The sequence below is a fragment of the Panthera uncia genome, assembly GCF_023721935.1.
Source record: "Panthera uncia isolate 11264 chromosome B3 unlocalized genomic scaffold, Puncia_PCG_1.0 HiC_scaffold_1, whole genome shotgun sequence".
Lineage (NCBI taxonomy): Eukaryota > Metazoa > Chordata > Mammalia > Carnivora > Felidae > Panthera > Panthera uncia.
This window is the reverse complement of record NW_026057582.1, coordinates 59385503-59409181: the sequence shown is the minus strand read 5'-3', so window position 1 is coordinate 59409181 and position 23679 is coordinate 59385503. Positions and strand designations below refer to the sequence as shown.

The window sequence follows — 23679 nt, the reverse complement described above, 5'->3', positions numbered from 1 at the left end:
TATCCTCATACTGATGCTTCAGTTCAATTTCTGAACTAAAAGGTTTTTTACGTATTTTATCTTTCGTCTTTATTTTCGTCTCATTTGATGTGAGCCCTAGTTCCCAAGGGCACTGTAACAGTATACAGATAGCATTTACTTAAGTTCAATTAAAAAAATGTTTTTTAAGTTTTTTTTCCCAATATATGAAATTTATTGTCAAATTGGTTTCTGTACAACACCCAGTGCTCATCCCAAAAGGTGCCCTCCTCAATACCCATCCCCCACCCTCCCCTCCCTCCCACCCCCCATCAACCCTCAGTTTGTTCTCAGTTTTTAACAGTCTCTTATGCTTTGGCTCTCTCCCACTCTAACCTCTTTTTTTTTTTTTTCCTTCCCCTCCCCCATGGGTTTCTGTTAAGTTTCTCAGGATCCACATAAGAGTGAAAACATATGGTATCTGTCTTTCTCTGTATGGCTTATTTCACTTAGCATCACACTCTCCAGTTCCATCCACGTTGCTACAAAAGGCCATATTTCATTCTTTCTCATTGCCACGTAGTATTCCATTGTGTATATAAACCACAATTTCTTTATCCATTCATCAGTTGATGGACATTTAGGCTCTTTCCATAATTTGGCTATTGTTGAGAGTGCTGCTGTAAACATTGGGGTACAAGTGCCCCTATGCATCAGTACTCCTGTATCCCTTGGATAAATTCCTAACAGTGCTATTGCTGGGTCATAGGGGAGGTCTATTTTTAATTTTCTGAGGAACCTCCACACTGCTTTCCAGAGCGGCTGCACCAATTTGCATTCCCACCAACAGTGCAAGAGGGTTCCTGTTTCTCCACATCCTTTCCAGCATCTATAGTCTCCTGATTTGTTCATTTTGGCCACTCTGACTGGCGTGAGGTGATATCTGAGTGTGGTTTTGATTTGTATTTCCCTGATGAGGAGCGACGTTGAGCATCTTTTCATGTGCCTGTTGGCCATCCGGATGTCTTCTTTAGAGAAGCGTCTATTCATGTTTTCTGCCCATTTCTTCACTGGGTTATTTGTTTTTCGGGTGTGGAGTTTGGTGAGCTCTTTATAGATTTTGGATACTAGCCCTTTGTCCGATATGTCATTTGCAAATATCTTTTCCCATTCTGTTGGTTGCCTTTTAGTTTTGTTGGTTGTTTCCTTTGCTGTGCAGAAGCTTTTTATCTTCATAAGATCCCAGTAATTCATTTTTGCTTTTAATTCCCTTGCCTTTGGGGATGTGTCGAGTAAGAGATTGCTACGGCTGAGGTCAGAGAGGTCTTTTCCTGCTTTCTCCTCTAGGGTTTTGATGGTTTCCTGTCTCACATTCAGGTCCTTTATCCATTTTGAGTTTAAAAAAATGTTTTTTAAGTTTAAAAGATGTAAGAAACCTCCTAAGTCTCAGTTTACTCATTAGAACCTTTAAGAATATTAATATTTGGCAGAATATGATCAGGGAAAGTATTATTTTTAATTATGTTAGTTCAAAATGAAACTCTAAAACCATGGAAGATGTTATATAATACTTGATCTAGCAACATCCATTTTCTCTAGCATTTGTCTTCTTTCTTTTTGTTCATTAAAGTAGGGAGGATCACTAAACAACTTGAAACTGTAGTCCTTTAGGACACTTGCTAGTTTGAGTGGTCCCTGGGCCTTATCTTCTATCCCTCTTGTACTTCATGGCCATGGAAACTGAGCCCAAGTATGCAATGTGAATAAATGCCCTCAGGTCAACAGTAGCTTTATTGTTCTTAAGTTATACTTCTCTGTTTGACTACAGTGTTTCATATTTTGTGTATTATGTAAGTAGGAAAGAAGTCTCTATCCCTGGGTTATTTCTGATTTCCTACTTACTTCCTTACTTAAATAGGTGGTCAACTTGTGACCATGATTTCTCACTTTCTTCAAGCAGACCCTTGACATTTCTACCTTTCCTCCTGTGTTCTTCCTCTTTTTCTTCATTCAACTTATAAAATCATGTTCCCCGAATAAGCCCAACTCAGATGTCATCAGCTCCATGAGACATTCTTTTATCCCATAGCCAAAATTATCTCCCCCACATTTGTAACCTCGTAAGTCATAGTCATTCCGTTTAAGTACTTAATATGTAATAATTTTGTATTAAAATCAATTGAAAATGTAGAGGTTAATTCTAGTAAAGAATACTTCTGCTGGATTGTGATGCTCACTGCTACGTCTTACTCGTTTTCATGCCTCATGATTTGTGTCTTCACAAAACACATTTATGTTTTGGTTGCATTTATGAGCAAATATTTGAATTGTTACAGGCAAAATGGGACAGATATAAATCATGTGTAAATCATGTGTCCCTTCCAAATGAAGGCCAAATGATGTAATGTCACAAAGGTTTCACTCAAATCATTTTTAAAATGTGGTAAGTAATTTTTTAAAATCTTATTTATTTATTTTGAGAGAGGAGTGAGTGGGGTAGGAGCAGAGAGAGAGAGAGAGAATCTCAAGCAGGCTCCATGCTGTCACACAGAGCCCAAAGTGGGGCTTGATCCCATGAACCATGAGATCATGAGATGAGCCGAAATCAAGAGTTGGATGCTTAACTGACTGAGCCACCCAGGCACCCCTAAAAACGTGATAAGTGATTCAAGTTGTCACACAGCACATGTTGGAATATTCATGGCAACATGAAATGATCTGCCACTATATTATATTTGACTATAATGTAGTCAGCACTATATTTGCAGAACTTAATTTCAACAAAACTTTATCTGGTAAATTAAATTAATATTTTAAAAATCTTGATTTTGTGATTATTATTTTACTTCATTTATAAATATATTTTGGTTTTATAGTTGTATTATATATGCATGAGTCATGTATATTCAGTGTTGTATTGTAAAACATCATTCTATAATTTAAGTCAATATCAGCAGTTTGGTATGACATTTCTTTTAAAAGGATTTGCGCCTGGGTGGCTCAGTCGGTTAAGCATCACAACTCTCGATTTTGGTTAGGGTCATGATCTCACAGTTCATGGGATCAAAGCCCTGCTCTCTGCACTGATAGCATGGAACCTGCTTGTAAATCTCTTCCTCTCTCTGCCCCTCTCCTGCTCACGTGCACATGTGTGCATGCACGCTCTCAGAATGAATACACAAACTTAAAAAAATAAAAAATATAAAAAGACTTGTATATTACTAAGGCTTGAGAAATACTGATATGGACTAAATATTATAGAGGTCAGAGGCAAAAAAATCAGTGTTAGATGCCAAACTGGATTATGCCTGTATCTTGATTATTTTGTAATAATGATTTTTAATTCATTAGGACAACTAGCTACTTGTCAACTAATCTAGAATTAACTTTGTATAGGTATTTACTTACTGGTTGTTACTTAAATATCCTAATTTTTTTAAGTTTAATTTTTTAGTAATGTCTACTTCCAGCGTGGGGCTCAAAATCACAACCAGGAGTCCCATGTTCTATCCAACTGAGCCAGCCAGGCATCCCTTAAATATTCTAACTTACAAATAGATAAATTAAGGAGTGATTTTTTAACTTTTTTCCTGAAAGATGGCTTTAGTACTTTATTCCTTTAGATAATCCCCCCATGTATCTTGATATGGTCCTGAATTACAGCACATCACTTTATAATTATTGTGTAAAATGTTCGATATATTTATATGAAGATCTTGTATTCAAATGTCATAGTTCAATTATTTTTTAACATAGATGCCCATTTATGCTTTTATTTATAATTTATTTTTTTTACTTATATTCTCATATATCTCCTGTAGGTCAGAATGTCATTTCATGTTTGTTATCACTTGTTTTACTTAAAAATAAGGTTTAGCCAAAATAGAAATGAAAAACATTTGTTTCCTTAGTTGTTTCCAAACCTATAGCACTATAGTTACTACTTTCTTCCTTACACAATTGTTTCCTTAGATATTTCTAAAAATCTGGAAAACCTCTTAATACATATTTTATAATTGCTATTTTAAAAAATTTAATAAAAATTCATCACAGAATACCATATTGAGGTTTACTTAGAACCCCATGTGACTTTTAGATGTTTTTATTCAGCCAAGAGATACCTAATAAAAACCATTTGATCAATGAAGAAAATAATTTTAAATGTAGTTTGATCTTAATTTTATGAAAGCACAAAGTATTTTTCTAACTCATGGTAATATTTAGATTAATAAAAGATAATTGCAATTGAATTGCCAGAGTACTATAAACAATATTATTTTGTTCTTATTCATCATTACTTTTAACTTACTATTCTTGTTGCGAAAGATACCTTGTCTTTTAGTGAATGCAGTGGTATTATTTACATTAATTCATATGGCTTGTTTGAAAAAAAAATGCTATAACTCCTTTACTTAATGGGATTCTTCCCTTGTGGCAGTGCAAACGGCTAGAGCAGGAGCTTCATCATCTGAAAGAGCAGAACCAGACTTCAGCAAACAACATGAGACATCTGACTGCTGAAAACAATCAAGAACGTGCTCTGAAGGTAAATCTCTGTTCCTTCTTACAGGCAAATTAAGGTTGTAAGCCCTTGGTGCCAGCTTTCTGTGCTGCATATATCAGTTGTGTACATTTCCGCAGAAGTGAGCTGTGGTGTTTGCCAACAACCCCTTCTTTAAACACAGATACAGCACCCTTCTGTTATGGTATTATTTTATTTCGTGTTATGTGTACATGAAAACAACATATTTTCTGAATTTTGAGTGGTGGTATATTAGTACTTTGGGTTCATTCTGTTTCTGATTTTACAATATATTTTTACCTTTTGTAGTTAATAAAAAGTGGCCACACTATAAAAGAAAAAAAATTAAACCATGAGCCTTTTCTTCACATCAATATTTATTACACTAATCTTGTAATATTATTAACTCACAGAAGTGACTCTCCCTGAAGGGTATGTGAATATATTTGGGAATTGAAATAGTACTTAAAATGTTACTTATTACAAAAAAAAAAAAAAAAAAAAAGGAAGAAGATAGTGTACCAGAACTTGAAACAAGTGTACATTTCATGATAAGAGGTTCTGTTTCGTTTTAGTATAGATCCAATAATCATGAAAATAGATCCAACATCATTTTTATTCTACTAATTATATATTTTTTTCTTATTGTACTTATGACTTTCCATTCTCCTTTTTCATCTTTGTCCCAATTCCTAGCATAGTACCTATCTATGACACAGTAGTAGTTCCTGCCCTCAAGGTGCTTACATTCTCATTAACTGCTTAAAAATAAAAACAAAACCACATCTATAGGAAACAGAAAAGATTCATCATTGTCATGATTGTGCAGTAAGAAAAAATATGCTATCAAGAAAATTGTACTTTGTTTTCTTAAATTCTCTTTTTGCTACAGTTTGCAGGAGAGTATTACAGCATTAGCAGGATAACTCACTAAGCCAGGATTATCTACCAAAATTAGAAAAATGGTGACATTTTGAAGTGGAAAATATTTTAGTCTGTCAAAAAGTGTGAAGTTTGGTTGAAGTCAGATTTTTCTGTAAATGTGTTTAGCTTCATTTTGAAATTCTCAGTGAGTAATTAGGAGCCTATGATAACTTTGTTGTCATTGTTTAATGCACTTTCTCCTCTTTTCTCTCAAATTCATAGATAGACTAGAGCAATAAGGGGGAAAGAAAAGAAATTTAGATTCTTGATCATTTTTTAATTACCCCAAGGAATTTAAAATTATTTGAGTAAAATTTAGTATAATCATTTTTTCCAGTGTATACTTGCAAATCAAAAGAAGGATTGTTTTAAAGGCAGCTTACATTATATATGCCACTTTATTATCAGCATCAGGGGACAGACTTCATGTGCCATATATGATATGGTTATTCTTATGTAAAACAGACCTAAAATTAAAATTCTAGTCTGTTAAGTACATAATAATACCATAGTCCTTCTTCTGGATTTTTTGTTGTGTATTTATGTTAAATTGAGGAGGGCATCTGTTGGGATGAGCACTGGGTGTTGTAGAGAAACCAATTTGACAATAAATTTCATATAAAAAATAAATAAATATATAAAAAATAAATTGAATTAAATGGCACCTGCTATCTGTGGAGAAAAAGAAATGTACATTTCTAAAAGGTTATTAAAATTAGAAGGTAAGATATAGAACAAAAAACCCCTGGAAATTTAAACCCAAAACAAAACCCCTATAAAATAGAAATCTGTATAAATTATGGACTATATAAAACAATATATAAACAAAGCTACGTTTGAATCCTTTTTTTAGTTATCTTATGCCAATTTTCTCATGAGAAACCTTGAATTTATTTTATATATCTGCTTTATTCTGAATCATTTTTTAAAATTATTCTTACCTTCTAGGGATTTTGTTCTGTTTTTGGTGCTTTGGGTGTTGCATTCTGTATCTTCAAGTTGCCATATAAGTTCTGAATAATAAGTTTATTATCAAGCTGTCTAATGAATCAGTTGTTTGTGTATTTTCTCAGCAGTATGCCTATCTTTTATGGCACACTTACAATTATTTTTGTGTTTGTTAACTCATTCAATATTTAGTTACTATGTAAATAAGCTTTAGGGAGAAATTTTTTAAAAGAGTCACTGTCTCTAGGGACCTTCAGTCAGTCAATAATATTTCTAGTATTTTATTATAAAAAGTACTGTTATTGATATCAGTAAAAGGTAAATTTGATTAGGATGAGAGCTGAAAAATTTATGGTTTATTTAATTGTGTAATGCTGAAATTCATAAAGGAAACAGTCCTAGTGATATGTTTGGGAAAAATCCAAGTTAATGGTCATACATTATATAGGACTTTCCAGTAGATTAAGGCAAATACTTGATTATCATACAAAGAAATACTTTTTAATATTATAGTGCTGTTCAAATAATAAATCTTTGTTTATTTTGATAACCTGGGAATTCTTTCTAAATTAGTTCTGGTGGTAGAGGATAAAATTCGTTATTTGGTGATCATATACATTATTTTTAAAGTAGCATGGGATTATACCAGCTAAATTCGCTAAGATGGAATTTCCCCCTAATTTTATAGCGTTTGTGGTTTTCCCTAATAACAAGTAAAACACACTGGTACGTATGGGATGAAGGGCTAAATTTATACTGATACCAGTCTATAGCATAATAGTTAATTTAATAAAAGCTTATTTTCTCATTTAAAGTACATTTTATCCATTTATGTGAGGAAATTGGTTTCTTGAGGAACACAATTTTGGATATTTAATATTTTTAAATAAATTTAGATCAGCCATAAATATGCAGACATCAAACTTATTGAGAAATTTCACGTATACTGCCTTCTTTTCCTCTTTCATTTTATTTATTTACCTTCTTTATCATATGTCTTTCACTTCCTACAATTGGACTTCTCCACTATAATTCCATTGAAAGCCATTCTTTCTTAGATTATAAATGACCTCTGGTGATTAAACCTGTGAAACTTATTCTTTATTCTACTCAGCATCCCAGTCAGTGTAACTAGAACACACTTCAATTTTGTTGGTCCTGCCCTTTGAAATACTTTCCTGTGGTTCTCTATTGCTATATCATTTTTCTTCTTTGAATGGTGTTCTTTAGTTGGTGCCTCTTTTTCTACCTATTCCTAAGTTGTGTGATAAGTCCCTTATTATTCTTAAAAAAAAAAAAATCTTTATTCATTTATTTTTTTTTTTAGAGCAGTTGTAGATTGGCAGCAAAATTAAGCAGAGAGTGCAGAGTTCCCACATACCTCCTGCCTTCACACATGTAAATGCCCTCAGCATCCAGCTCCATATTTGTATATTTGTTACACTTCATGAATCTACATCAGTTTTGCCCACAGTCCACAGTTTACATTAAGGGTCACTCTTAGTGCTGTACATTTTACAGATTTTAACAAAGGTACATTACTCTCTACTGCTGCAGTATCATATAGAAGAGTTTCACTCTAGAAATCCTCTGTGTTCTACCTATTTATTTTTCTCTCCTCCCAATATCTGCCACCCATTAATCTTTTTATGGTCTCCGTAGTTTTGCCTTTTCCAGAATGTCATTTAGTTGGAATCATACATTATGTATTCATTTAAACTTTCTCTATATTTTTTGATGGCTTCATAGCTCATGTCTTTTTAGTGTTTAGTATTCCATTTTCTCGATGTACCACAGTTTATTTATCTACTCATCTACTGAAGGACATCTTGCTTGCTTCCAGAATTTGGCAACTTTGAATATGAAATGAAAATAAAGTATGAAAGTTTCTATAAACATCCATTTGCAGAATTTTTTGTGGACATAAAATTTTCAGCTCATATGGAGAAATACCAAGGACTCAATTGCTGGGTTGTATGATAAGAATGTTTAGTTTTGGAAGAAACTACCAAACTGTCTTCCAGAGTAGCTGTACTATTTTTCAAATTTATCAGTAATGAATTTGATTTGTTTCTCCACTATCTCACCAACATTTGGAGTTTCTTTTATTGTAGACTTGTTTCTTCTAATTTCATCCATTCCTACACTATCACCTGTTATTTATATCTTAATGACTATCTCATCTGCCCTTCCACTTGGATATCTTAATGTTTCCTTAACCACAACAAGTTTGAAAACAAATCCCTAATTTGACTCCCTAAGTCTTCTCTCCCCAGAAAGAAGTCAGGACCTGAATCTAACACTATTGACTGTATGACTTAACATTTATTCCCAATCGTATTCTCCTTTGTTTGTCTTTACTATAGAACCAGGAGAAGTTAAACACTTTCTCAGCCTTTCTTTTTGCTAATATGACATAAGAGGAATTCAACAGGGTAGAGAGAAGTTGGAGTGTTTCTGGAAAAGTTTTTGTTTCCTTCATGTAGGACTGATACAGCAGGCATCTTATTACCTTAAACACTTACTGCTGCCTGGAACTACATCAACCATCTTATAGCCATGAAGAAAACACCAGAAGCTAGCCATTAACATTATTGAGCCCCTTAGCCAATGAGCTACTTTGAGAACATTAAGCACCTATACCCTGATTTCTTTTTCTGGTAATAGATATACCTCATATTTTAAATCACTTAATAGTTTTCTGTTATTTACTTCCAAATTGATCAATTAACATCTATTAATTAATGATACTACCATACTCCTTAGACACGTAGGTTAATGTAATTGACATAACCTTCATATTCTTTTAGGCTGTCATCCACCACAAAGCAGTCAGACATTCAGTCCTGTCAATTCTGCAACAATGATTTCTCTCCTATTTTCCTTTCTATTTTTATTGTCCTACCCCTACCCTATGTCAAATTCATGATCTCGATAATAATATTACAAGTATATCTCATTTTATTGTGCTTCATTTTATTGCACTTTACAGATAATACATTTTCTTCAGATTGAAGGTTTGTGGCACCTCTGTATCCCAAGCAAGTCTTTTGGTGCCATTTTTTTCAACTTTTTGTCTCTGTGTCACATTTGATAATTTTTGTGCAATATTTCAGATTTTTTCATTAGAATTATATTTGTTGCGGTAATCTGTGATAAGTGATTACAACTCACTAAGATCAGATGATGGTTAGTGTTTTTTACCAATAAAGTGTTTTTTAATTAAGGGATACACATTGTGTTTTTTTAGACACAATGCTATTGCACATTTAATAGACTATAGTATAGTGAAAACATAATGCTTATATGTGCTGGGAAATTAAAAAATGCATTTGACTCACCCTATTGCAATATTCACTTTGTTGCAGGTGTCTAGAATATTTCCAAATACAATATTTCCAAAGTATGCCTGTACCCTCCTAACTTTTCTGTCCTTGGTTTCTCACCTCTCTAACCAGTTGTTACTTTCATTAGCCATCATTCTAAAACAGAAGGGACACTTCACTACTCAAAAACTTTCATTGTCTTGCATTTTCAACAATGACCCTTGAATGACCCTTATAAAAACAATGAAAAAGGATGGCTAAAATGTATATTTTAAGTATATTTTACAACAACATTATAGAAAAGACAGGAAGATAAGGAATTTACAAAGACCTAAAACAAAGTAGAAATGAGAGCAGGGGACATGAGAAGTAAGTGATTGCCTGAAGTTGTCTTTTACTCTGAGAGCATTTGTCAGACCTTGGTGAATTTTCCATTTTAATGGTTTCAAGGGCAAGACAAACAAGAGGCAGAGCCTGGAGCCTGTTTAAGCCAGAGAGTGTAATGAGATACCCTCTCTTGAAGCTGGTATCATAATGGCCACACCATTAGTGTTTAGGTGAACAAGAGTCAAGCCCTTCATACAAAATAAGGTAACAAAGGAATTTGACTTTCTTGACTGTGGAGGAGAGGAAATTGCTCAGAATTCATCATCCTTGGCCAGCTTTAAGGCAGGTTTTGGAACCACACAGGTTGCCTGAATTCTTGCTATCTGTGTAACTCTAAAAGCTGAGGATTTAACTGAAGTAGTCCTACCCTGGCAGGACCCATAGACAACAGACCAAAGCAAATTACCTTCCAATTAGCCTCTAATATTTCTTATAGATAAAATTTCAAAGACCCAGAGCTATCAAAAAACACATAAGAAAAGAAGGCACTTCTAATGAAAGTTAGTAAAAACATAAGGCAGCAGAATCATTTACTAAAACAACAGTTTAGGTATTCTAATTATCAGTCACAGAATATAATATAAATGTTTAAGTAGTATCTTTAAAAAGAGATGCTTAAAAATAAGAGCAAGGAAAATAGCTAAAAATGATCAAGTGTATTTGGAAAGCCAAATGAGATTGAATTTACAGAAATTAATAAAAAAAACTTAAACAGGAAATAGGTTTAACACATGTTAAGAAACTGTTAATGAACTGGAAGATATATCTAAACCAAGTATGGAAATGGAAGCCAGAAAGAAAAATATAAAATGTTAAAAGACACAAAAGATAGAGTGAAAAGATCTAAAATCTATTTGGAATTCTAGAGTAGATAATATAGGGAACAGGGAAAGGCAAGATACGAAGAAATCATGACTGAGTATCTCCCAGAATTGTCAAGTGACACAAGCCTCAGATCTAGGAATACCAAATCAATTCTAAGTATGATAAATTAGAAGAAACTACAGAACATGAAAGTTAAAGCTCTTAAAAACAACCATTAGAAAAGACCTATTTGGGGCACCTGGGTGGCTCAGTCAGTTGAGCGACCAGCCCTTGATTTTGGCTCAGGTCGTGATCCCAGAGTCATGGAATTGAACCCCGCATTGGGATCTGCACTGAGTGTGGAGCTTGGTTAAGATTGTGTCTGTCTGTCTGTCTGTCTCTCTCTCTCTCTCTGTCCCTTGCCCCTCTCTCCCTCTTGTGCACTCTCTCTCTCTAAAAGAAAAAAAATAAAATAAAGAGCAGCCAAAACATTAAAAAAAAAAAAAGATATTTAACAAAGAAATGGCATTTAGACTCACTGACTTCTCAATAGTAATAATGGAATAATATCTTAAATACCCAGAAAGCAGCAATGGGAATAGTTCCTTAAATATACAGAGAGAAAAGTAACTGTCAAGGGCAAGAGTAAAATAATGGTCAAATAAAAAATTTCAGTTGCTTTCTATTACGTATAGCATATAATCCAAACCTCCGAAGTGCGGAATTTAAGATTCTGCACTACAATTTTAGCCTGTGTTTTATTTTCCGTCTTTCTTTCTTTTTTTCTTTCTTTCTTTTTCTTTCTTTCTCTTTTCTTTTTCTTCCTTTCTGTCTTTTTTATTTTTTTTAAGTTTTTAAAGTTTTTATGTTAATTCCAGTTAGTTAACATACATTGTTATAGTCAACATTTCCATAATTGGCAATTCAACAATTCCATACATCGCCCTGTGCTCATCACAACAAGTGCACTCCTTAATCCCCATCACCATTTAACCCATCTTTCTACCTACTTCCCCTCTGGTAACCATCAGCTCTCTATTGTTTCTTGGTTTCTCTCTCTCTCTCTCTCTCTCTCTCTCTCTCTCTCTCTCTCTTTTTTTTTTTTTTGTTTCTTTTGCTCTTTTGTTTCTTAAATTCCACTATGAGTGAGATTATATGGTATTTGTCGTTCTCAGACTGACTTATAGCATTATACTCTATAACTCCATCTGTATTGTTCCAAATGGCAAGATATTCTTTCTTATGGCTGAATAATGTTCCATTATATATATGTACACACTACATCTTTATCCACTCATCTGTTGGTGGTCAGTTAGGCTGCTTCCATAGTTTGGCTATTGTAAATAATGCTGCAGTAAACACAGATATGCTTGTATCCCTTTGAATTGGTGTTTTTGTATTCTTTTACTTTGTGTTTTACTTTCTTTTTCTTTCTTTCTTTTTTTTTTTTTTTTTTACCATTTCTCTTTGTAGTCTTGATAAACCCCAACCATCCCCCACTACTTCCTAAACATGTCATGTTTTTTAATTCCTCTGGTCTTTACTTTTGTTATGACTGTTATTTAATTCTGTCTCTAATATTAGTTGGTTGTTTACATGTCATCTCTAAATCAAAAATTTCTTAAGCATAAGGGATCATAGCTTTTTCATGTTGCTCTTCTCTTGGAATTTAGCACATGATTGAACTCAATACATAATCAGTAAGTTTTTTAAATTAGAAACCAGTTTTAATCTGTCCTAGTTGAAATCAACATTTATTTTATTTATTTATTTTTTTCATGTTTATTTTTGAGAGAGAGACAGAGAGAGCGTGATTGGGGGAGGGGCAGAGAGAAGCAGACAAAATCCTAGAGTTAGGCTTGATTTCTCTTTCTTACATTCCACATTCCATCTGTAAACAAATTCTCGTGGCTCTACTTTTGATGCATGTCAAGAATTCGGTCACTTCCACTGCTACTACTGTCTTTCAGGCCTCCATCATCTCTTGCCTGGATTTGTACAAAAGCCTACTAATGGTTTCTTATTTCCATCCTTGCTCTCCTCTATTCTCAACACAGCCTCCAGGATATTCCTATTAAAATATAAATTAGATTATATTACTCCTCTGCCAAGAACCTTTCAGTGGCTGCCATTTCACCCTGAGGATAAACCTACAAGACCTCTTGATCTGGACCTCAGTTTCCTCCTTGTCACCATCCTTCACTTAGTCACATTCCTTTCTTGCTGTTCCACAAATATACCAGGCACCCTTGTATCAGAAGGTCTTTGTACTTTCTGTTCCTACTCCCAAGGATCACTCGCCCCACCCCTCCCCCACCCCCACATATTCACATTACTTACTTTCTTAACTCCTTCAAGTCTCTTCAAATGCCACCTTTCATTGAGGTCTTCCCAAGCATTTTCTCAATCCTCTTCCCTGTTTTTACTCCAGAGTACTTATCTTCTAAGGAAGTATACATTTACTTATTTATTATTTTCATATTCTGTTTTCTTGGTAGAAATAACTGCTCCATGAGATCAAGGATTTTTGGTTACTTTATGCACTTCTGTATCTATTGATGATATTAAAAATATTTGACAGTAAGTAAGAGATACTGACCAACTGTAACAGATGCCAGCTCTTAACAGTTTGTATGGTTGTATCTATGCATAGCAGCTGAAAACCAGCTCTGGCTGGATCTCCTACAAGTACATATAGTAGCCATTGAATAAGTATCTCTTAAGTGAATTAGTACTACACATGCAATTTAGTATCCAGCTTTCCCTATTTAACACTTCATAAGCATTCTCCAGTACACTTACTCTATAAATATCACCTTAATGTATGACGTAATTTGCAATGTACAGATGCACCATAACTAACTCTTCCCTTAGTATTAAATGTTTAGGTTTTTCGTAGCTTTGCATTTTATGAACAGCACTGTGAAAAATATTTTTGTATATTTTAGTATGCTGTGTATTTTAAAATTTGTGTATTTTAATATTTAACTGTAGCTTAGCAAACAAATTTTGATTATTTTTTCAAATTTTTAGTTTTAGTAATGCAAATCATTTTAAAAGCCAAATGATTCTATAAGGGTTCTAATAAAAAAAATAACAGTCAGCCTCCTTATCTCTCCTGATTTCTGCTCCGCAGAAAAAATCACTCTCAACTCTTTCAGCTGTTCCTTCTGTATTTGCACTCTATTTGTAAATTTCTAAATGAATATCTTATACTAGTTTTCATTTTTTATTATTATTAATTGACTTCCTACTATAAAGATGAAGATTTAGCTTTCTCTTAGATTAGTGCTGGTTGTGACCCTCTAAATCAACTGGGTGACAGTTCTCCCATGGGTTTTTTTGTATTTCTACATGTCTGTGAGCAGAGGCACAATTGACCTTTGTTCTGAAATATGTTCTAGAGAATATTTGCTTAGCAAACAGCCTTGGAAGATAGAGATAGTGTCTCCCTCTGTAGCAGAGGGCAGATTTGTTTACCGTCCAATGTAAAAAAAACAATGTCTCCCTCGGAAGCAAAGGTCAGGCAGGTTTGCTAGCAGCATATTATAAAAGATTTGGCTTCCCTAAGTTTGGAGTTCCTTAGCTGTAATGCAGTCCCGCTGTGTGTGTAGTATATAACTGTTCCCCTCCACATTGCCCCCATGGGAGTCGCAGGGCAAAGACCCTCAATACAAACAGGAAGCTTATGCTGTTTGTGCTGTGTCTGAGTAAAGTTCTTTGTAATGCAGAATTCTTGTCTTCTGCCAGTATGCATGAAACTGGCAGGCTAATTTGTTAGCCTGCAAGTAGGATAAAAATATTTCACTCTTCACAGTTCTTATAAAGCCACATTTCCTTTCTTTTTCAGTATTACGTCTTCCTCAGAATTATGGTCTGGATTTTTTTGTTTGTATAATGTACATCTGTCACTAGTACATCTTTCTGTACCCTCTCTACTAAATAAAAATATCTTGTTAATACCTTCAAATATTTCAGGTGACCTAAAACTATTTTTTTTGTTTGAGGATCTGAACTGATTATTCTATATAAGACATTACTAGCCTTGGAAGCTACCTCCAGTGTCATTCTGTGGCTACCTTTAATTTCTCCTATGTTAGATCACCTGTTTCCTGTATCTCATTTTTTTCTTGCTTGACTTTTTCATTTTGATGGAGCACACTTTCTAATAGTTTCCTGAGAAAGGATACATGTAAGTTAAAATTTTAAAGACTGTATGGTATTTCTTCAAGATAGATTTCTAGAAGTAGAGTACTTGAATAACAGAATGAACATTTAAATTCAAATTCCTAGACTCATTTTCAGGGTTAAAATATTTGACAGAATATTTGACAAGGACCCCAAAACCTTGCACTTTAATGTTATTATTTTTAAAACTTTTTAAAATTGAATTTCTCTTTTAAATTTTTTGCATCCATTAAAACCACAATGAAATACCATGTCACATCTATAGAATGGCTAAATGAAAAATACAGGGGTGCCCAGGTAATTCAGTCTGTTGAGCATCCAACTCTTGATTTCAGTTCAGGTCATGATCCCAGGGTTGTGGAATTGAACCCCGCATCAGGCTCTGTGCTGAGTGTGGAACCTACTTAAGATTCTTTCTCTCCCTTGCCCCTTTCTTTACCCACTCACACTCTCTCTCTCAAAAAAACAAAAAACAAAAAACAAACCCAAAAAACAAGAAACACACACACACACACACACACACACACACACACAGATGTTGACAAGATGTGCAGAAACTGAATCTCTTATATACTACTGGTGGCAATATAAAATTATACAGCCACTCTGGGATAGTTTGCCACATTTAACATGTAACCCAACTATTGCACTCCTCAGTCTTACCCAGAGAAATGAGTTTATGTTCACAAAAATCTTGTACAGAAATGTTCATAGCAGCTTTTTTTGTTATTGCCCAAAACTAGAAAGAAAGCTAGATATCCATTAGGGGGTCAGTGGATCAACATCCATGCAATCAACTATGACTCAGCAATAAAAAAGAGCAACTTATTGATACCTGCAGTGCCTTTGATGGTTCTCATTATGCTGAATGGGAAAAGCCAATAGCAAAGGATTATATCTATGTGATCTCAATTATATAACAGTCCCAAAGTGACAAAATCATTATGATGGAGAACAGATCAGTGGTTTCTTAGACTTAGGTAGAAGATCAGAGTTTGACAAAAACTGGGTGGCTCAGTTGGTTAAGCTTTGGACTTCAGCTCAGGTCATGATCTCACGGTTTCTGAATTGGAGCCCCGCATCAGGCTGTGTGCTGACAGCTTGGAGCCTGGAGCCTGCTTCAGATTCTGTGTCTCCCTCTCTCTCTGCCCTTCCCCTCCCCCCCACCCCATCTTGCACTCTCTCTGTCTCTCAAAAATAAATAAACATTAAAAAAAATGTAACTTTCTGGATCCTAAGGTATTAGCATCATCCCTACTATTGGGTTTTAGTAAATACTATTATTTCATATTTAAGTAGTTTCTTTCTAGAATGTTTTTTCAAGTTTTTATCAGTGCATATAATAAATTTTATTGAGTTCTTGATATTGAACAATTCCTTGAATAAACTCTTGCATTCTTGATTTTAAAAATTATTCAAATTCCCACTTTGTTTTTCTTTTTTAAGATTGTTTCGGCTGTGACAATTTGATGCCAATATTACTAGCTTAATGAATAGCATAAATTTCTTTTTTAAAGTGTGGCCTTGACAAGTTTAAATTGAATAGGAAGGGTCATGTACCATTGGAAGCCAGTGATTCCCGGCCTTCTTTTTTCCTCTATATTGTTATGATTGCATTTTGAATAAAAGTAGAGTAACTTACCAATATGTCACTTCATGCATACATGACACATAGTGAGAAATACAGTGGCAGGAAATTAGTTAGAGAAGGGAGAGAATGATGCCAGATCTTGTACATGTTGTAGTTCAGATTATTGAAATGTATGGGAATACTCAGAAGTCACATTTAGAAGTGAAATAAATGGAACAATAGTGATTTCCAGCATTTTACTCTTGGTGCACAAAAATAAGTGATTCACAGAGGAGATAGTAGAAAGTAGAGAAGAAGTAGAAAGATAAGATGACCAAGAGGTTGTGTTATGATAGAATTCAGGGTAGAGTCATGAAGGGAATGGCTCACAGTGTCAAATGCTACAGAAAAATCAAATAAGATCAAAAGTTAGAGCCAAAGTATTAAAATACACAAAATTCTGAGCAAAGGAAGTGGAGAGAAATTCTGCACTGGTTCCTAACAGCATTCCGTTCCAATGCCAGACTTTGTTTTCCACACAGTACAGTTTTACTTGCGAGAGTGCCTTTCCTTACAACACACAAGACTGTCAGCTAGACCAGGTTTACAGTCTTTGCATACTAAATGGAGAATTGCTATGACAGCATTCATTACAGGCTCTCTGAAAGAAAACAGTTACGCTGAAGGGTGGTTCTGTGGATTTACAGCACCAGGTATAGCCAAATCATCAAAGCCTGTGTAAGTTCATCAAGTCCATCAAGACACAATAAAAATTGATGCTGTTCAGATAAAACCACTGTGATCCATAACCTCTTACATGGAAGGAATACTGAATTTCTGTGGGAAACTTCTGTGGAGATTATCAGCGGCAAACCACAAATGCAGTACTTGTGAATTCTTACATTTAATTGCTCTCAACATTGAATGCCAATGTTTTTCTAATTTTGAATTTCATACTATTATTTTAGGAATGTGAGATTTTATTTTCATACATAATTATAGAAATACAAAATTACATTGCATGCTTTCCTGTCTTATACATTTTGTAAAATGCCAAAAAAAAAAAATAATCAAAATGAATACTTGAATGAAGACATAAGCTTTCAGTAGGAGACTGAATCTTTGGCAGATTTATCATTACGTGAGCTGGCTTTAGATAGATCTTGGAACCCTTTTCAAGTCTTTGTATCACCTTGTCTTTGGACCTAGTATTTCCTCTGATTGAAATGCCCTACATCACCTATTGCCCTTCCTCCTTTGCCCAGCTAATATCTACTCATCCTGTCTTCAGTTTGGCTACAATCCTCTTGTCACCAAACTGGAGAGGTATTTGGGTGGTAGAATTAAATGTTTTAATATCAAAATGAGCACTGATTTGAAAATAAACTGAATATGCGAGAAGCTCACTGGTCCCAGGATTTCCTCCAGGCCCTTCCTATCTCTGTCACATGAACAGTACCTTAAGTTCCACTTTCCCCTTTGCCTTCTGCTCTCACCTCATCATCTCCACCCTTTTTTTCCTAACCTATTGAGTTTTGGTATTACAGTGGCCAAGACACAGAAGAGCAGATATGTATGATACATTGTTGGAAACAGTACCCAGGGCACCTTTATTCTTAGGTTTTTTTAACATTTATTTATTTTGAGAGACAGAGACAGAGTGTGAGCAGATGAGGGGCAGAGAGAGAGAGAGAGAGAGAGAGAGAGAGATACAGAATCTGGAGCAGGCTCCAGGCTCTAGGCTCTGAGCACAGAGCCTGACATGGGGCTTGAACCCACGAAGCACGACTGAGCCTCCCAGGGTACCTTTAAAAGCAATAAGGGTCCTCTTGACAGTTTGTTAGGTAATGAGTACAGGTTAATGGTTCTTGACAAAGGCATGTATTAGAATTATTAAAAGAATATTAACTGAATAATAAATCTGGGCCATACCCAAAGCACTCTGAATTGGAAAATCTTACCCTGGATTTGAAAACTTGCTGACATAGACTTGGTGTTTGAAAGCAAATTAGCGACAAAATATTTCCCAATTTGTTTGTGAAAGTAATATGTTTGGATTTTTGTTTCTGAAAATAAGGTTTGTTTCCTACCAATGGTGCTTTTAATTTTAGTTCTGTCCAGTTTTCACTGGCTTGATATTAGTATTTTGGTAGCATTATCAGTTTTATGTCTTTTTAAAGTTCTTACTTGGATTTTAAAGGTAAGTTAGATGAAGCTACATAAAGAATGCTGGCCGGGGCGCCTGGGTAGCTCAGTCGGTTGAGTATCTGACTTCGGCTCAGCTCATGATCTCATGGTTTGTGGGTACAAGCCCTCTGTCTGGCCCCGTGCTGACAGCTCAGAGCCTGGAGCTGCTTCAGATTCTGTGTCTTCCTCTCTCTCTGCCCCTCCCCTGCTTGCACTCTGTCTCTCCCTCTCAAAAATAAACATTAAAAAATAAAAAAAAAAAAAAATTAAAAAAGAATGAATGCTGGCAAATGAAATTTTTCTCTTTCATTTTTAGTGTTTTCAGTAACCAGATTCTACACAAGTTTGTAACTTAAAGTAGTTTGAAATAATTTGGACATAATACATTGTCTTGTGAATTGAATTGTGTACTAAAACTGAAAAATATAGGTCAAAATCCAGATATTTATTTAAAATGCTCTGAAATTTGTTTTGATGGATTTTTTGAAGATTACATGTTCTTTCAAAATAAAAAATTTATATTTAAAAAACAAACTTTAGATTATCAAATATAGTTGATTTACTTTGGTTACTAAGTAAAAATGTTTCTGATATGAGAGACATGATGATGGAAAGCAGTTAAATCTTTCATTAGAGATTACACAAAATTCTCAATAAAATTAACTATTTTAACAATCTAGTTTCCTGTACCAAGCAAATCTTTTTTCTAGAAACATATTTGACATGAGTTTTTTCTTAGACACATAGTTTTTAGTAATGCATCTACCGACCTTGAGCATGTATACTTTATTAAAGAAAATGAATTACTCACAAATTAACATAGCTGTAGTTTGCCTTCTGTACCAAAATGAGTTTATTGTGTTGTTCAGTGTTGGTTAGTTTTTCTGTTATGTTGATGCATTAAAACAGATATTAAATTTTATCATTAATTCAGCGCCTGGTCTCTCATCAAATCCCCTTAATTACAAATTGACTCCAAGGATTAAACAGCGTGGATTTTAATTTTAACTGAAACAAAAAAAAAAAAGCATCTTGAAAAATCACTCTTGCCTAGTGACTCATAGACACATTTTAAAAGATCCTATGATTTATTGCTTAGTATTTAAAATGCAATATGAAAGACATTTCACCAATATTTTTATTATCTTACAGTCTTATTAAATGTATATTTTAGAATATATTTCATAGTCTTGAAAAAAACTCTGTACAGTTTAGGAGTTTTGATAACTTGTAACCCTTTCTTTAGAAAATGTAAACTTTAGATCTTGCATAACCATAATTGTATCCACATGATATTTATACTATTTTGTATTTCTACTTCTTTAATTTCACAAAATCATATACCATGTTTTCACATATATCATGGAAGTGTTTCCAATATAATCCAGTATCCTGTTTCCAGTATTATCTGTAGCTTATGATTATTTAGTTCAGTCTTCACTTCCTTTTGATACTTGCTATTTTAAGTTCAGAATAATTTTTGTGCATTTTATTCTGAAGACATTTAAACATTGCTGTCCTAAGAGTGCCCATTTTAAAAATTGAATTTATTACATATATTTTAAATACTAGAATGACTGTTTTTACTAGAATAAGAGGATAATGAAATTAACTTATGATCGCAGTGATCAAAAAGTACATTTGTCCACTATATTTTTGCCCCATTATATGATGAAGAGCTTTGAACGCTGATATGCCTTTTCAGAAATTCACTTATTCTGAATATTTTCTTGAATCTAACTTGTGTCAGTCATTTATGTTGATTTTTATCTAGATCCATAAGTTTTCAGGTATTTACTTTTAGAAAGGCCAAGTAAGGGTTACTAATAAAACCTGAGTATTCTGAGGTAAACCATTTGTTTATTAATAAATTCTTTTGTGCCAATTACCTGCACATTTTAAAGGCTGTAAAATATAAGTAATAGTGTTTTTTCCAGTTAAACAAATATTATATATTTTTGTAAATTTTATGTTTAAATGGCATTCTTTTATGAGCTTTTGTTGCTGTTGCTATTAAACTAGATCTGTATATGTTGAAAGATATTTAGTGTCCAAATGAGCTCAGTTCATCATGGCAGAGGAAAAAATAAATTGCCTAGAAACGGATTGTTTACGTAATATTAGATGGTAATATAAACCAACAAAAGCAAGGAAATTAACTTCTAAGGCTGACACACTGCCCTTTCCTTGCTCCTTTGTGCCTGTAGGTATCATGTACGTGTGGTAATACCAAAGTACAGTGAACTCAGTTAAGAACTGTCAAACTTAATTCTAAATTTCCTTACTCTGTTGGTGTATGTCACAACTTAATGTTATTATTTTGTCTCTTAATGCTATATAATGTCCTTCACATGTGAGATGAAGCAGTGCATGGGTGGATCTGAACAAGATGGAAAAGTTTATTTGCTTTTCTCTCATTTACAGTTGATTGCCCCCGATTAGCCAAATATCATGCAGCCCTGAAATCAGGTCTTTCCATTTTGAGAAAAGGTAATACAAGAGAAAATTCTAAAATATCTGAAGAAATTGTTGAAAAGTGTAGATACTAATATAAAAATGACATTTACTCTTAATTTTTACTCCTATTAATTTTGTTTCATCATTTTCTGCTTATTAAAAGCAGATATTTTTCTTTACAAAAAACTTAGAGCAATGGGAAAGTATACTGGTGTCTTATTATGAATAATCAAATATGAAAGTATGACTTTTATCAAATAGTTCTTATATCAATTGTACAAAGGAATTATATGTAGAATTCTGAGGATAGGACTAAACCTCCCAAAATAACCTCCAAGATTGATTTGGGAACTGATAGATGCTTGGCCATTCTTTTAACAGCACCTGTTTCTTGATGACTGTGATAAAATGTAAATAATTCATTCACTTTGGTTTTTGTATTCACTAGTTAGGTGGTAGCTCATCAATTATTAATGAATGTTATCCTTGCTTTGGGGGACAATATTATACAATCGTAGGGACTCAATGATATTTTAGTATTAGAAAATGTTTTCCATTTTTTAATATAAGTCCAGGTCTGTTGCAGTTTGGAAATTATTTTGCTTTCTTTTTTTCTTGGTAAATGATTTCTACTCCTCTTTAAGTATCCATTAGCACACAGTTTTCTAAGGGTAAATTACATATTTTCAAGCTTTGAATTTTTCTAAGTCTAAATCTTCTTGGATGGTAACCAAAGGTACTTATCTACTTTTGTAAAAAAAAAAAAAAAAGATGTTTATTCATTTCTGATTTGTGTTTTAAACCTTATGGGAACAGATCAGATACTTTCTGTAAAACTTATGTAAGAGAACTATCTAAATGTGGTCAAACACAGATTTTTATCTCAGAAACTGCTACAAAAACATGGTAAAAGAGGGGTTGTAAAGTTTGGGGTGGTGCTAATTTTTTAAGAAATTCTACTTTCTATTTTATGTAATTAATATTTAATTGGTTACACTTAAAAGTAGTGAAAAAATAATCTGTTTGCTAGATATTTGTGAAACAGTACTTTAAGCTCTTACTTATTTTGAGGTGTTGAAAGGTGAAACATTTGACATTTTCTTTTTGGGCATTACTTTAAAAAACACAGGGCGGGAAAGAGGCGTTGCAACATCAGAGTTAAGGGTGTTTGTGGTTGTCCGTGACAGCAGCTCTAGTTTTAAAACACCTGTGTTTACTTTCCAGCTTTTCAGAATCTGCCTGAAAGTGGCCTAAGAATGGCACAGGCCTTCATGGTGGCTGAGTTTTTTTATAATATGTGGAAGAACTAAACCGTGTACTTTGGTTTTCTTTTGCAAGCATTTACTTCTCTTATCTCATACATTTTATCTCTTCATCTACTTACATGTGTGCAGAAGATAATGCATGATTTATATTATCTATAGATTATAACAGCTATTTATTTGCATAGATGGGGTATTTTTGTTGTTGCTGTTCACTAATTGGAAAAAGCTGGTTTTTCAGCTTTGTACAAATGTATTTTCATTCATAATTTGAAGCTAATGAAAAAATGAAAATTCGAATACCTTTTTGGAAAGAAATGAATGTAACCCTAACATAATTATTATATTATTTGTTACTTTATTATCCTCTAGTAAGTATTTCTCCATTTTTCTGTTTATATTTGCATTTTTGCTTCATAGTGTTTATTTTTTAAAACATTTTTCATAAATCTACAAATGTGATTTTCACTTTAGGTTAGTTTATATCATCTTTAATGATTTCAGTGCGGATTGATGTTTCAACTTACCTATCTTTGCTTACGGGTCAGTGTTTCCAATTTATAGACATGTGCTTTTTGAATAATTATTTTGTGCATTTCCTACTATTTCATAATATTCAAAAGACACTTATGCATTATATAAACTTTATTCCCAAAATTGAGATACTTCTAGCTATGGTAGTTTAGTTTAATGAAATTTAATTTTTAAAGATTTGTTTTAGTTTTTTTGTTTGTTTTCAGACTTCTTATTTCTTACAGTAGATAGAAGCCAGATGACGTATATCCTATCCTGTGATGAATTCTTTTTTTTTTTTACAAATTTTTAAGTATAATAGCAAGGCATTTCCATGAGATTATAGTTAATGCCAAGCCTGTTTGATATGTAAAAGGAATAATTTAGTTTTTTGATAGGAGATTGTTATTTTTTATTTCTCCATATAACTAGTCATATTAACTGTTAACCTTTTTGTGTAATTAAACCCTTTGGAGAAGCCAGTGCCAACTGTGAATGTTCTCCCTAGGAAAACACACATACACAGAAATTTCAAGGAGTTTATTTCCCCTCTCCCCCAAGCCCATCAATGTGCCGCAGGCTAAAAAACGCTATTCTAGATTTTATTTTATTTAGGAAGTGTTAATTCTTCAG

General features: G+C 33.5%; 1 protein-coding gene across 4 annotated transcripts in view; it reads left to right on the top strand.

The window, feature by feature from the left end:
• Positions 1–23679, top strand: part of MIPOL1 (mirror-image polydactyly 1) — a 304816-nt gene that overhangs the window by 139199 nt on the left and 141938 nt on the right. For all 4 annotated transcript variants that reach the window (XM_049611603.1, XM_049611604.1, XM_049611605.1 and 1 more), the window contains one exon: positions 4397–4504. In XM_049611603.1, coding sequence (XP_049467560.1) covers positions 4397–4504 — 108 coding nt within the window. The remainder of the gene's footprint in view (positions 1–4396; positions 4505–23679) is intronic.